Raw genomic sequence first — 15,146 nt, 5'->3', positions numbered from 1 at the left:
AAAACTGATAGGCTTTTACATTTTTTTATTACTTATTATTGTTCACCAGTTGGTCCTATTTGTAACGTTTTTCTCGACGCAGACATCAAAGGGGGCGGACCTCGAGCCTCATTTGGGAGACTTCTCCCAGCCGCTGCTGCTGCTGCAAAAACACCCCGGTGCCGCGGTTATTAACTCAGTCACAACCCTCCCATTCAACTTGAATTAAAAATTCAAAAGCGGCAGAAATGACAGTGCCACACCACTGAAAGAAAAGTGTGCAAAAAAAAAAAGAAAAGGAAAAACCAACAAGGGCTCATTAGCAGAAAACAGTTCTGAAGACAAGCATTCTGACTTGAGACTCATTACACTTCTCCCATCTTAACTCTAATTGGGTTCATTTTATATATGAAACGCCTTGAATATTTAATGGCGGGAGGGGAAAAAAGTTTTAACTTCTGATACTTCGTGCAGCCGAAGAATACTTGGCCGGCGTTAATTGTCCAGGTTAGCGGGCACGCTGTCGGCCATTTTTTTTTCCCGTGCTGCTTTTTGCTCTCCCCACGGAAAACACCGGGGCGGAAGAGACATTGAACGCATCGTTTTGGCAAAGCTATTGATTGGCTCTTACAGCTGGTTGACGCGTCACAACAGAAGCGCCGTCCGTGTCGTTCGTTGTCACATTAGCGTCCGTCTGCACCAAACAACTGGGCTTTGTATTCATTCAATAGGTGCTAATAACCAATATGTTATTACCCAGCAATCCTGTGTCGGCTCTGCCAACGGAGGCTACAAAGACCCCTATAAGGAAGCCTTTGTAGTGTTTAACACGTTGCTCAGCTAGCCGCGGCTCAGAGCATTTTAATTAAACAGATTTAAAAAAAACAATGTTGTGGTTTCTTCATCTGGTTGCCTTCACACAATCTTTTGTTTCTCCCAGGTTGAAAGAGAAGGAGAGAGAGCGAGAGAGAGAGAGAGAGGGGTGTTTGGTGGTGAGGGGGTTCCAGGCAAGAAAAGTTTGCAGTTCTTTGTTTGGGAGCGAGGTTCCGGGTTGCGGCGCGCTGTTTAGCTCGGTGACCCCGCGACTTGTCTTCTGAGGAACTGCGCGAGCAGCCCCTGCAGAAACGGCGCCCCGGGGGTGTCGGCTTTCATCTCAGCAGTAACCTGTGGACTTTGAAACTCAGGGCGATGGAATTGCAGCTTTGTCAGTACACTACTAATTAGAAAATTCCTGACCCCGAGCGAGATGTTTTAATTATGTGTTGTGTCAACGAGTTTGCAGATTTAATCCGCCCGTTGATACACACTCAAGTGTGCAAACGGCGTCGCGCTCCGCGGCGGATCTGGTGGAGCGAAAGCGGGGCGGCTTCGCTCCATCCTCCCCTTTGCCCCGCCGTGACCTTGCGCCATTCGTTAGGATCACGTGCTTTAATCAGTAGCCGAAATTGGACGTGGCGTTAAATGTGTGAGCTCGCGAAAAAGAGAGAAAGAAGGGAGCTCTGCTCTTGCCTCTGTGCTTTTTCTTTTTGCGTGCGGGCTGAACAATGTGACAGCATTGTGCTGGGGTGTGAGCTCTCTGTTGCAGTGAGTCAGTGTGAGGGGAAGGCAGGAAGGGGTTAAACAGAAATTGAGCGGGGATGCTGGGGGCAGCAGTGCTGCAGAACATAGCAGTGTTCGTGCGAAGGCAAGTCATTTCCCGAAACACTGCAGACACATGGCCTGCGGCGCTCTAAAACCTTTGGAGACCAAAATGGCTTGCAGGAGTTAGAAGTAATAAGGTGTTTTTTTTTTTTTTGCCTTCTTTCTCCTTGACTGAAAATTCTGCACGGTTGCTATGCATTGCCATGGAGCTGTGGAGCTGTTTTTATGGTTTATGTGGGCATTAAGATGCTCTGCAACTGGCCATTTTTGAGATTTGTTGTTCTTTAGCAGTGAAGCAAATGGAAGTTGTTTGTTTAGAAAGTGATTCCTTCATATTTTTTTATTTTTTTGCCGTGATCAGAATGCTAGACCTCGCTCTCATCCCTTTGTGTTTATGTCCTCTTACCGTTCACAACATGACAGATGAGCAAAAGCATGCATGAAAAAGAAAAAAAACTGATATTGCAAATGGGTTTCACTCTGCTCCAGCTGTTTGTTTGTCTGGTATTATTTTCTTCTTCTTTTTTTTAAAGCACAGTGACAATGAACAAAGGCCGTCTGTGTCGGCGCGTGAACGTAAAGCCGCGGCGTTAGTCCGTCCTGACCTCGCAGATTATCAGCGGGGCTGAACCAAAAAAAAAAGAAGAAAACCCCTTTTCATCCTCTCTCTCCTGGTTCTGCTAATCTTGGCCGCCTCGTCTGCTTCAAAGAGAGGCTCCGGCATATAATCTGAGCATTTACATCTGCGAATTATTATTCTAATTCTTTATACGTTTATTAGAGCTGAATAAACTCCACATCAAATACATCACTCGGGCGATGTCAGAAAGGCCCGGGGGCGAATCAGCCGACATCTGTTAACTCTTTCAAAATGGCCTCATCCAGCATGTCTGTGGGCGTACGGGGAGCGAGAAAGAGGAGAGGCGTGGAGAGAGAAAGAGAGAGAGAGAGAGAGCGAGAGAGTCTCTGTTGCCGATTAATGGCGGCCTTAGGAGAAGGCGTTTCGGGGGCCCCCGAGTGTTGGAGATGAAGCAGGGGCTGCACTCCCACGGCTGGGCGCCGCGCTGCGACGGAGGGACGTGGCGGCGTTCCCCGTCTGAAATGCGGCGTGGAGGAGAACATGTGGGAAAGCTTTGCTGGCTGGCGCGCAGTCAGTCAACCAACCAGTCAGTCAGTCAGTCAGTCAGTCGGTGAGTCAGCCGGGCCCACAGCCAGTGGAGCCAAACAAACCGCCAGCTCCTCAGTTCGTCTGTCGGTGAACCAGCATGTGAGCGAGCCGGTCCCATCAGGGGAACCGGCGAGCCGCTCCAAAGCCTCCTTGACCGGCCACTTGACCTGCCGCCGAGTCCCCGCCCCTCCATCACAGACCTGGACAATCTTAGCGCAGCGTTAACGTACCGTAAAAGCATCCGGCTCGGCTTTTGTGGACTTCGTGTTGGTCACAGTCGAGGCATAAAACGCGTGGAAGCGGTCGTTCATCAACAAAAAGAGCCGACTGACCCGTCCGAGAGAGTTAGCGGCCGCAACGAAACAGCCGACATCTGGTAACTCTTTCAAAATGGCCGCAGCGTCGTTGTGGTTGTGGTTAATTATTTACACTCTTTCAAGGCTGTTGCGTTTCTGCGTAAAAACCTGCGCAGCTAACATTGGCAGAGCATGTTAGCGCATCATTAACTAGCGTCTATGCTACGCTAGCCACTGAAGGTATCCAAAATGTATAAACATGCTGCTGTTGTTTTTTAATGACAGTGAATTACATTACAGGAACAGTGCTGCTTCATTTTACCGTCTCACCTGGATCTCCAGGTGATCTGTAGCTTTCGCTTATATCTTTGTCTTTTTGACCTGGAGATATCCTTTAAACTCATATTGCTTCTCTCTGAAATCACATTTTCATTTCTGTCTTCAGTGAGTGCAGTTAGTGACAGTCTGGGCTCCATGGCAGCAGTGAGGGGCGGGGCTTAGCAAAGCCTCAAATTGCACTTAGCCAATACAACTGGACCACCAAAATCATGGCTGCAGCATCACACACAAAAACCAATCAGTGTTGGACTTGTGGCTGCTGCTAATTTCCAGCAAGGCTTCAAACTTGTGAAATTAAACAACGCCCCCACCCAAAAAAAAACTCACCACCTGGTTCAGCTTTTGCTTCACTTCTTTGTTTAGCTTGTCAACAGTCTGTCTCTGTTGTGCTATATATGGCCTCCTTGCCTGGAGCGTAGACTTCAGAGTTTAAACGGATTTTTCGGCATCAAAGTAAGAACAACAAAAGAGTAATGTTGCATCATGAACAGCTTATCTGTTTCTCAACCAACACGGGGCTGGTCTTTATCCCCAACATGAATGCTGAGCAATGTCCTCCCCCCTCCCTAGTTTTTGTTAGCGCCGCGTGTTGGCCGGGGTGTCGCCACGTACCGGTACTTACATTACGTGTGTGTGTGTGTGTGTGTGTTTGTGTGCGTGTGTGTGTGTGTGTGTGTGTGTGTGTGTGTGTGTGTGTGTGTGTGTGTGTGTGTGTGTGTGTTTGTGTATTCTCTTACCGCGCCGTCCATCTGCAGCCTCCGCTGAGGGGCGGAGTGCTGAGGCAGCAGGTTGTTTCCTGCGCGGGGCCGAGCAGCTCTGCATGCCTAGCAAAGTGGGCCATTAACCCACCGCCCTCAGGTGTGACCCGGGCCAAATCCAATATTGGCTGCGGCATGAAGGCTCGGGTGCCACTCAGGGTTCACAGCCACGGATCAGCAAGAACCCCCTCCTCTTCAAACAATAAAAGGTGCTCATGTGAATTCCTCAAGACACGGACAAGCATCGCTGCCGCTACGGATTCAAAAGCACAGAAAGAGAGATAGAGAGAGGGCGAAAACATATAATATTCATCAAAAGTAGATTTAGTAAAACAGGAATTAATTCTAGTCCTCTTGAGCTCAAGGTGAGTGTTGCTGGTCATCAACAGCAAAGTGTGACTTTGACTCTGTCCTCCTAAGTGTCATCATGGACGTACAAACAAGGGATGAGGTGTCCGGCATATTGGACATTTCATCTTGCTTTTGCAGCCACTTCTTTTGTTTTTTTCATTGAAGTGCACGGGGACAGGCCTTAGGACCCCAGGGCATTGTGTGACCTGCAGTTCTGACAATAGACAGGACGCTAAAATTGTGCGTTAATCCTTTATTATCCTCTATTTAAATATTTTCTGAATCCGCTCTTTTGATTTGCAGAATAGGATTTTAAAGGTCAAACATTTCCAGCAGAATTATAAAAGTTCAGACGACGGCTGAGAAATGTGGAAATGATCAAATAAGGTATTTCTTAGCTTTTTGGGGCATTATCTAAAGTAATAATAATAATGGTCCAAAAGGGCGTGAAATTTCATAATATTAAGTAAAAAAACAACAACTTTTGTTGATGAATAATAATTCATCTTAATTATTGAAATTCAAGTCGTTTGTTCGATTCCCGCGTCAGAATGGGCATTTTCTGAAGTGTGTGTGTGTGTGTGTGTGTGTGTGTGTGTGTGTGTGTGTGTGTGTGTGTGTGTGTGTGTGTGTGTGTGGGGTGGGGGGTGCATATAGTGTAAAGGGATGTGTCTGGCACGTTGTCATGTATGTCAACAGAATGTGGCTGAAGACCAGAGCCTGTAAAGAGGCCTTATTACTCCCTCCTCCTCTACTTTCCTCTTCTCTCCTTGGCTTTTCTCTCTCTCTCTCTCTCTCTCTCTCTCTCTGTGTTTTTCTCTCTGTCCCCTGCTCCAAACAAGTCAAATGTCTGAAGAGATGTATCGAAGTATCCCTGCGCGTTCTGTACGATGGATATGTCATATGACATAATGCCCCCGAGCGCCCATCACAGATAAAATGACAGATGCTGTTTTTTGCCTCATGGATCTTTCTTGGCCAAGCGGATTCTTAGACTTTCAGTTTCTCTCTCTCTCTCTATCTCTCTCTCCGAGCCTCTGCTCTCCTGCTTTTTCTCTCTCCTCTTCCCACTTTTTCTCCTTTTCATCCACTGTGACCTTACAAAGCCTGCCATTTTGTTTTCTCATTGGATTCCAGACACAATTGCTGTGTAATTGCTGGCGACGGGGAAAGCGTGGTGGTTGATGTCTCCCTTTCCCTTTTAACTGACACTCAGCCATCTGCTTTGTTCAGCGTTGGTGTTGCACCCCTCTCCTCCTCCTCCTCCTCCTCCACAACACGATCTCCTGCGTGTGCTGTACAGAGGTATCGTTCTCCATAGATACCGATACAACAACATACATACGTTTGTTGGTGGCATGCGGAGGGCATATAAAGACGTCTGAGTGAGTTCCTGGACGAGCGCTGACCTTTCCGCCTGTATTTGGATCACTGAGGGCTGCCGCTGTCCCTGAAGGGAATGAGGCATTCTGGGAGCCGTGGCACACCACCTGAAACGGCGAAATCTGGCTATGCTCACTGTCTCTCCCCCCACCCCCCCCGCCATCAACCACCGAGGCTGCGGCACCACCCCGGCACCGACCGCCCGTGGCTACTGCTGCCCATCCGTCCAGGTGGATGGATGGCTTTGATTGGTGAAATCTGCGGCCCCGTCGCCGGGCGCGCTCGTGAGTGGCAGTAATTGGCATGGCAACAGGCAGGCCCATCTTTCACATGTGGTCGGCCGCGATTGACGTGATTAGGCCGGGGTCGCTCCCCAAAGTGAGGGTCTGGTGGTGGTGGTGGTGGAGGGGGAGGGCACCCAGTGCCTCGGCATTACTGGTCAGCATTACTGACCAGAGACCAGCGTCGGACTGGGATTCAAGCCTGGAAGCTGACATCAGCCCAGACATCACAAATATTCGGTACCCTTTCTTTTGTTGATGTTTACTGATCCTGCTTTCCCGTACAGCACGACTAAGAGTTCATCTCAATAGTTTTTTTTAAGGCTATAGTTTATTAGCAACGGCATATAGGAAAATCACATTTTCTTGGCACAAGCAAAAAGTAGCAATACCAAAATAAAGAAATACTCAATCACAAGCCAAAGGAAGTTTCTTTTCATGTACTGGTACATTTTGAGGTTTTGGACTATTTCGCTTCCATAACATGTCTTCTTTCAGTCTCGTGGGGAAAAACAAATCCAGAATCAGATTCAAGCGTGTGTTTTACTACTCTAGTCTATTTGCGTCTAATGATTTCACCAAGAGTTACCTTTAGATCATGCCTCTGACTCCCCGGGCCTCCTCTCTGGAGGCAGGGAGGCGGATGGACCTTTGACTCTCACTAGAAGCACCTTCATGGCCCTTCGGTATCCTCACGGTCTGGGTGCCTCTCCGGTGTTTGTGTCACTACATCGCCAAAGATGCTCATCGCTGTTAATGTCACCGTTCGCCAGCCAGCCTAAAATATCTTCTTTTTTTCCAAGCACATCTATCGGTTGGCCCGTGTGTTGCGTTACCGCCAGCACAAGCAGCAGCTATGTGTGAGAGGCAAAAAAAACGGGGAGGCGTCAGTTTGCCAACTGGCTCCGGGGCCAGACTGGGCCCCGATGTGGTCGAGGTCAGTTGGCGGCCCGGCTACCTTCTCTCACCGCCCAGCCTCCAGGGGTCAGAGAGTGTACCGAGGAAACCAGACCAAACCAAACAGTCATACGAGCGCACGCGAAGACGAGCCCACGAGGGAGGGCGACGCTGCAGGGACTCTGGCTTGGCTCTTGTAAACCCGTATACCCGTCATATGTTTGCAATTAAGGCCTGTCTGTGCCGTGTGTTTACAGACTGCTGCAATCAATGTAATTGTGAGAGGGTGTTCCCGACTGAAACGTCTGTCTTATTCCTCTCTGCCCGGGCTCAAGTGGGCACTGGCTGGATTCGTGTCCCAGTGTTTCTCATTTCCAAACGTAAATGCAACCCTTGATTTGTATCGGTCCGTCTGTATACAGGGCCCTTTTCGTTTTTTTTCTTGTTCTTTTCCTGGATCGAATACAAACAGCGAGGGCTCCGTGTCAGCCGTGTTGCCAATTTAGGAAAAGAGGAATGTGTTCGCATTCAGGGCGATGCAAAGAGCCAAAGGACACGCTTTGGTAGCGATGCCGGAGCGCGTCGCCAACGTGGTCTGCCAGTTGACAGAAAAAAAATCTCCCAACATGAACCTAAAGATCTGGACATCGTTAGCACATCTGTTTGATCTCATTCATGCTCTGCAAGAGGGATTACTTTTCCTAATTGGAGGTGTATACTTTGCATTCCTTACCATTGATACCGTCAATGTGTTAGCCATTCAGCGGTTACTTCACTTATGAGAAATGGGAAACATAGCGTGGCTTACTTTCTGAACGGTTACGTTATGTTTAACCAGGGAAACCATCCCTTCCACGGCGCCACGGAGATGTTTTTCACTTCACTGAAGGCAAAGTGAGGACAGAGTGCCTGAAAGAGAACGTGCACAACACACATCTGTGAAGGACAAAATAAATGTAGTGAAACTCAAACGAGCAGTCGTTTGAAGTTTCTGACAAATAGCACAATCGTTTTGTTTTCAGCTCACCTAAATATTTATCCGCATTCATTTTTTTTTTCATATGAAGGACTTCCCCAGTGAAGTCGGTGCACTCAAGAGATTGGGCTAAATGCTAACGTGCAAATTTTTCTAGGCGGAAGGTGCATACTAGACATGAGACGTTAGACGAGACAAACGACAATCAACGACAACAACAGTGCAGTGGGTATTAAACTAAGTGTAAGATAAAGTGCTCAGACAAACAGATAACGTTAATGTAAGTGTATGTTAAAGTGACGTGTTTAAGTTAAAGTGTATGTTAAGGGGCATGAGTGTTTAAATATGAAGTGTGCAGGGGTGTGACCGGTAAGAAGAAAGAAAAGAACGATTGTCCTGGTGGTGGCAGTCAGTCAAGCCGTACCTTTATGAAGCCTTACTTTTATGAAGCGGTACCTTTTTATAAAGCGGTACCTTTTTATAAAGCGGTACCTTTATGAAGCGGTACCTTTATGAAGCCGTACTGTTAGGAAGCAGTACCTTTTTATAAAGCGGTACCTTTATAAAGCGGTACCTTTATAAAGCGGTACCTTTATGAAGCCTTACTTTTATGAAGCCTTACTTTTATGAAGCGGTACCTTTATGAAGCCTTACTGTTAGGAAGCGGTACCTTTATGAAGCGGTACCTTTTTATAAAGCGGTACCTTTTTATGAAGCGGTACCTTTATGAAGCCGTACTTTTATGAAGCAGTACCTTTTTATAAAGCGGTACCTTTTTATGAAGCGGTACCTTTATGAAGCGGTACCTTTATGAAGCGGTACCTTTAGGAAGCGGTACCTTTTTATGAAGCGGTACTTTTATGAAGCAGTACCTTTATGAAGCAGTACCTTTATGAAGCGGTACCTTTATGAAGCCTTACTGTTAGGAAGCGGTACCTTTTTATGAAGCGGTACCTTTATGAAGCGGTACCTTTATGAAGCCTTACTTTTATGAAGCCTTACTGTTAGGAAGCGGTACCTTTTTATGAAGCGGTACCTTTATGAAGCGGTACCTTTATGAAGCCGTACCTTTACGAAGCCGTACCTTTAGGAAGCGGTACCTTTAGGAAGCGGTACCTTTTTGAAGCCTTACTGTTACGAAGCCGTACCTTTATGAAGCGGTACTTTTATGAAGCAGTACCTTTATGAAGCGGTACCTTTATGAAGCCTTACTGTTAGGAAGCGGTACCTTTTTATGAAGCGGTACCTTTATGAAGCGGTACCTTTAGGAAGCGGTACCTTTTTATGAAGCGGTACTTTTATGAAGCGGTACCTTTTTAGGAAGCGGTACCTTTAGGAAGCGGTACCTTTTTATGAAGCGGTACTTTTATGAAGCAGTACCTTTATGAAGCGGTACCTTTATGAAGCCTTACTGTTAGGAAGCGGTACCTTTTTATGAAGCGGTACCTTTATGAAGCGGTACCTTTATGAAGCGGTACCTTTATGAAGCGGTACCTTTATGAAGCCGTACCTTTATGAAGCCGTACCTTTACGAAGCCGTACCTTTAGGAAGCGGTACCTTTATGAAGCCTTACTGTTAGGAAGCGGTACCTTTATGAAGCGGTACCTTTATGGCTGTTTGTGAACTCAGCCATTGATAACATCACCGTGTCCTGATTTATTCCCAAACTAAATACAGGTTGCCATGCTATATTTTAAAGGCCATATTAATCAACGAAAACCATGAACTTGACGGAAATGTGAAAGAACCAGTGAAGCCGCCCTCCTCACCTTTTTGACCCCTCCCTTCTCTCCAGGTTTCGGGCAGCTCGGCGGGCTCCCCGGCCGGCTCCTCCAGCCCGTCCACCTCATCGCGGCAGTACGCGCGGCAGCGCATCACCCGCGTCAACCTCAGGGACATCATTTTCTACATGGAGCAGGAGAGGGAGACCGCCCACTCCCTCCTCCTCTACCGCGCCCTGCTCAAGTAGCCTCCGCTCAGCGCCCGACCTCAGCCTCCCCCTCCTCCTTCCCAGCCACGTGCCTTCAGATCAGGTCTAATGTTTCAGTTCTGTGTCTCCGTATGTACTGTAGTGACGTTTGATGTATCTTTTAAAAGATTTTGAGAGCGAGCGGAATAAAACCGCTGTTCCGCGTCTTCTCCGTTTTAGATTCTCGATCGTTGAGTTCAACGCAAGTGGTAGCAGTGACCGCGTGTCGGGCATCTATTTATTTGACGTCGTTGGCGGTATAGCTTCAATGAACAAACCTCAAAGCGAGAGAACCGTGTACGCAGCCTGCGGCGTTGGTTCTCCGCGAGCTATTTGTTGAACTAGTTCAATGAATGTAGTTTTAGCTCAACTCGAGCGATTTCTGCGCCGAGACATTGTTGTGAAACATTAGGATTCCAAATAACAGCATCACGATCAATGTCCCTTTCCCCCCACACACACACACACTGTACGTTTAATGAAATAGTTCTTTTTGAATTATTAGACAGCATGTATATTTTTATCACACATAAGCGTGGTAGGAAAAGGAAGAACCCACGTGTTTTGTAAGGCCGCGTGATTCGAATGGGTCTGAATTAGACGGTTTATTCTACTCACCTGTATTTGTTGCGTTCGTGACCTTTCTGCGAAGGTCACGAAAACAAAAACAAGCAGCCAGTTTCTGATTGGTCAGTATTTTTTTTTATTGTTTTACCCACGCATAATGTGAACAATGTTTTTACGACTAGATGTTTGTCCGTCGCGTACTATCGCGCTCACCTCTTGAAGAGCGGCCGTGGGACGTTCTGGTTGATATCGTGGGTGCGGGGAGCGAAACCTCAGATCGAAAAACAGACATTCCTTCATCTTTCACTCTCGCTGTCCAATCTGCACATAAAAAAACAATGCAGCTCTTTTCAGTTGAGCTGCCCCGTTTAGCCCCCGAACCTACTTTGGTAACGACTGAATGATAAAAAGCACTTACCTGTTTGAATTGTCGCCCCAAATTGAATATCGCAGCTGTAACGTCATGTTTAACGGGAATGAGAAGGAAGCAGTTGATTTCAGCCGAAAAGTGATTTCCCATTTTGTTTCAGTCTTTGTATGGGAGAGAAGAATGGGAGACAAAACGCCTGGTCTTTACATGTCGCCTTGTTATTTTTCTTTTTTACAAATCCTAATTGTACTCCGTAAGACTGTCCTTTATGTATTTTTGTTTGTCTTTTTTTCTATTTAACTAAATATCTTGGCCTCTATGCAGCTTTTCTTGGCATAATACAATTTATTTATATTTTGGTGACATTTGAAACAACTGTTGTGCATTGTACATTGTGACAGCACTTTTTTTAATCTCTATTTTACCTGACGACTGAAAGCTGTCACTGTATTATAGCAAAGAAAGGACTCTTTTACGTAGAAAACGATATTGCCGACTTCCTGTCAAAAGACTATTTTTCACAATAATATATTTTTCTTTTCTTTTGGGATTGGCTTTTTTGCTTTTTTCATAAATTGTATCTCCAAAACATCCTGTTTTAAAAACAAGCACAACAATTGATTTTATTAGTGATTTTTATGGTTTCAGAGGATATTTCTACTTCTACTACTACTACAGCTTTTTAGACAAAATATTAGGACAATATTACTGATGTAAACATACGGGGGAAATGGCATTTCAATGTAAGGGTGATTTGTAAATATTGTTTACAAAACTATGTGTTTATTAGAACCACGTTATTTTTGGTAAACTCTTGTACATATCTTGAAAATTTCTTGTTTGTGTGAGAAAAAAAAACAATACTTATGTATTTGTACCTATTTTGTAAAGGAATAAATACGCTGTTTACTAAACTGAGCAGATGCTGACTTTGTCCATTTCTTGTTCTGTTTCACTCATGGATCACACGCCTGTGCGATGGGAGTCTTAACGGGAATTCAAATATGTAAATTTGACTCTGAAATGACTCAATAACCAGGCAATATGTTTCATTCCTCACTCTTTAGAAGGAAAAATAAAACGCCGTGAACGTTTTGCTAAAGTCAACCACTAATTCAGCCCGCTTCATTTCCATTTCTAACATTGCACATGCTAAGTACAAACTGAGTCAAGCGCTGCTGCTCAACTATGGAAAGTCCCCCTAGGTTTCTGCTGCTAATTAAGCAGCAGCATTTTTTTAAGAAAAAACTGTTTAACTCGGTGCAAAAATATTGGAGTTTGGGAGCGTATTGGTTTTTTTCCAGACCTCGGCCTGTTTCCCAGTCCCTCCGGAGCCGCGGGCCGCTGATCCGGAGTCAGCCCCGTCGACGACCTTGCCGCTTTGCAAAAAAAATAAAAAAAATAGTAATAGCAGAGAGCTGATGGAGCAATGAGACACACGTCAAATATACATCAGTACATCCTTTTATTATCGCAAATATGCAAGAAAAGTCAAACTGAGACACCGCAAATGAACACATGCCCTTTAATACCACAGTCTAATTGAATTTTAAACACTTTAAATAATATACATTTGCACCTCATTATACCCTTTTGAAACGTTTTAATCCATATGTACACAATGCGACGCTCTGAACTCTTTGCAGTTTTTTTATTAATTTCTTTACGTGAGGACTAAGAGGTCTCTTAAAAACACGAGGGTCCAGTAAAACCCCCGAGTCATAGTAATTCAATATACAATAACTGTACAGCTGACCCGCCTCAGAGGAGTGAATGCCGTGTGTGCCGAAACGCTGACCAGCACTTCATCTGAAAGAGGGGGGCGTGTGTGGACATGCCTATGAAGTTCCCAGTCCTGTCGAGTTTGTCGACCTTTGGTACTTAACCTTTCACTTAAAAGTCGTGACGGGGGTCCCAGGTTTGCTTATTGCAGACAGAAGCCCCGAAAACTGCAAACGTTGCTCCTTTTTCCCCGCTCTATGCGCAGGTGAGGACGTCCGCTCGTGTTTTTTTAAAGTCCATTCTGTAATTTCCAAATGCCACGTGAGCGAGAAGCCACACGCCTTCTTCCCTTCCTCCCCGAAAAACAAACAACGGTAATCGTTGCAGACGAGCGGCCGTGGTACGACGCCGTTCTCTCTTTTTTTTTTGTGTGTGTGTGTGTGTGTCTTCTCTAACGGCCGTTTGCTCAAGAAGCCCAGATGAGTTTCCACACCTCACATCATCAACTGCAGCAGAGTGGAGTCGCCCGGCTGTACAGCGAGTTCTGAGTGCGCTCACATTTTGACTCATCAGTTTGGGTTTGTTGCAGTCCAGCGGTGTAGGTTTTTAAAAAAAAAAACATTTCAACCAGGGCTTGGGGATGACACAGCAGCGGGTGGGGGAGAGTTTCTACTGGCACCGCTGAGCTGGGAGCCTCCAGGGAGGCGGAGGGGGGCCGCTGTGAAGAGCCCGACTCGCCTCGGCACATGAAAAGGCCTGGTTGACCATTCCCTTTGAGGCGACTGGATGCAAAGGCGCAGGTCAGAACAAAGATGGGCTTGATTGTGAGAGAGACCCCCCTGGAGGGGGTTGGGTGGTGGGGGCGCGCCGGAATGGGAGCTACACTTGCACCGAGCTCATCTTTATCCACTTGTTTAATCAGCGGCCATCCGGAGAGAGCAGATATTAGGAGAGCATCTAGTCTTTTTGGGGGGGAAACAAACCCCCCAGTTTAACTCAAACAAACGCCAGCGCTCACAAAGATCAGAACGGACCTCTCTTTTCTTTTTTCCCTCCGTGTTTCGGAATGGATGAAACAGCATCTGTAAGTTACACACAAATACAAAGCATGAGAACTTGGCCTTTCTTGTATTTCTGCCTTTGATCCAGAAATGTTTGAGAATAAGGCCGAGAGAATGGGAGCGGGGAGAGAGTAAATGCCGCCCACTCGCCTCTTTGTGAAGGAGGCGCCGACGCCGGCAGTACGGTTCACGTCGGGTTCTGCCATACATACATGTGAAGAACCGTCGGAGTAATCTGGGCTTAGAAGTGACGACATTGAAACAAGCAGATACTTTTGTCTCTCAAACTTTGTCTGGAGGTATTGTGAGCTACTCGCAACAAAACTGTGCCGACTGGAGGCCGCCGGAGGAACCAGTGTTGGTGCCTTCATACAGTTTTTAGTTTTTACTGCATCATGCTTTTTTTTTGCCATAAACTGTGAGAAGAGATGACGCCTTTATGTTCGTACTGTCGCCGAAATAGACACCTTGTCTCCTTTGGTACCTACAGTATTTGTTCTGTTGTGACTTTTGCTTGTTTTTCAGCGTTTTGGTGAAACATGAGACGATAAAACAGCTTGACTGCGGGTTCAAACGAGTGCCGGGTGGGAACGGGGGTCGGGGCAGGCCAGCTCCGTGGGAAACGTTTTAAGTGCAAAGAAACATTTTGAGCGTTTAGCGTTCGTCCCTCGGGGATCACGAGACACACTGGTAAACGTCCACGTTGGTCATTAATTAACATTCGAACTCGACGGGACCGCAGTACACTTGGAGCTTGTGCAACTTCAAATTGACGGACTTTCTCGAAATGTCTGCTAAAATGCAAAGGACAGGTTTGTGATCAGAGACCCGAGATATGTTTTAGAGCGATTAAGCATCGATTCCAGAGCCTTTTTTTTAATGTGTGCTACACATTTGACTATATATATATATATAAATATATATATATCTTAATTTTTTTTTTGCAAGATCCAGGTTCTCTTCTATCCCTGTTTGAACAATGGGACTTTTTCCGGCTCCGAATGCGTTGCCAGCCAGATCGCTTTAGCCACATAGCCTGCGGGCATCCGAGTTTCTGCAGCTTCTGCCAAGAAACACTCCCTTCGCAGGCTCTCAAAGCCTAATGAATACAACGTTCATACATCCTTCATATTGGAGAAAGGGAAAGAGAGACATTAAAAATAATCCTATTAATAATAATTGTTTACACCGTGTCATGATAAGAACAGCAAAAGGAGCAAGAAGAACATACTTTAGAAACAACAATGAAAATTGTAATAAACAATCAGTTTGGTGAAAGATGCTGTTTTTTCGGCGAGGCGCCCCATCGTCTGCAGCGAGGCCTGTGTGGAGAGAGGGGTGGTTGAGGGATTTGGGGCCTTTTTTGGGGGGCGGGGTCTCGCGAGAT

General features: G+C 46.2%; 1 protein-coding gene across 1 annotated transcript in view; it reads left to right on the top strand.

Moving 5' to 3' along the window:
• Window positions 1-10,039, top strand: part of LOC306735896 (transcription initiation factor TFIID subunit 4) — a gene marked incomplete at both ends in the record, with an annotated part of 72,441 nt that extends 62,402 nt beyond the window's left edge. Inside the window, one exon of the mRNA XM_079217466.1 lies at window positions 9,866-10,039. Coding sequence (XP_079073592.1) covers window positions 9,866-10,039 — 174 coding nt within the window. The remainder of the gene's footprint in view (window positions 1-9,865) is intronic.
• Window positions 10,040-15,146: the final 5,107 nt, after the last annotated feature.

This window comes from Taurulus bubalis (genome assembly GCF_910589615.1).
Source record: "Taurulus bubalis genome assembly, chromosome: 4".
In the NCBI taxonomy this organism is placed as follows: Eukaryota; Metazoa; Chordata; class Actinopteri; order Perciformes; family Cottidae; genus Taurulus; species Taurulus bubalis.
Note: the sequence above shows the minus strand (reverse complement) of the source record. Positions and strands in the feature narration are given on the sequence as shown.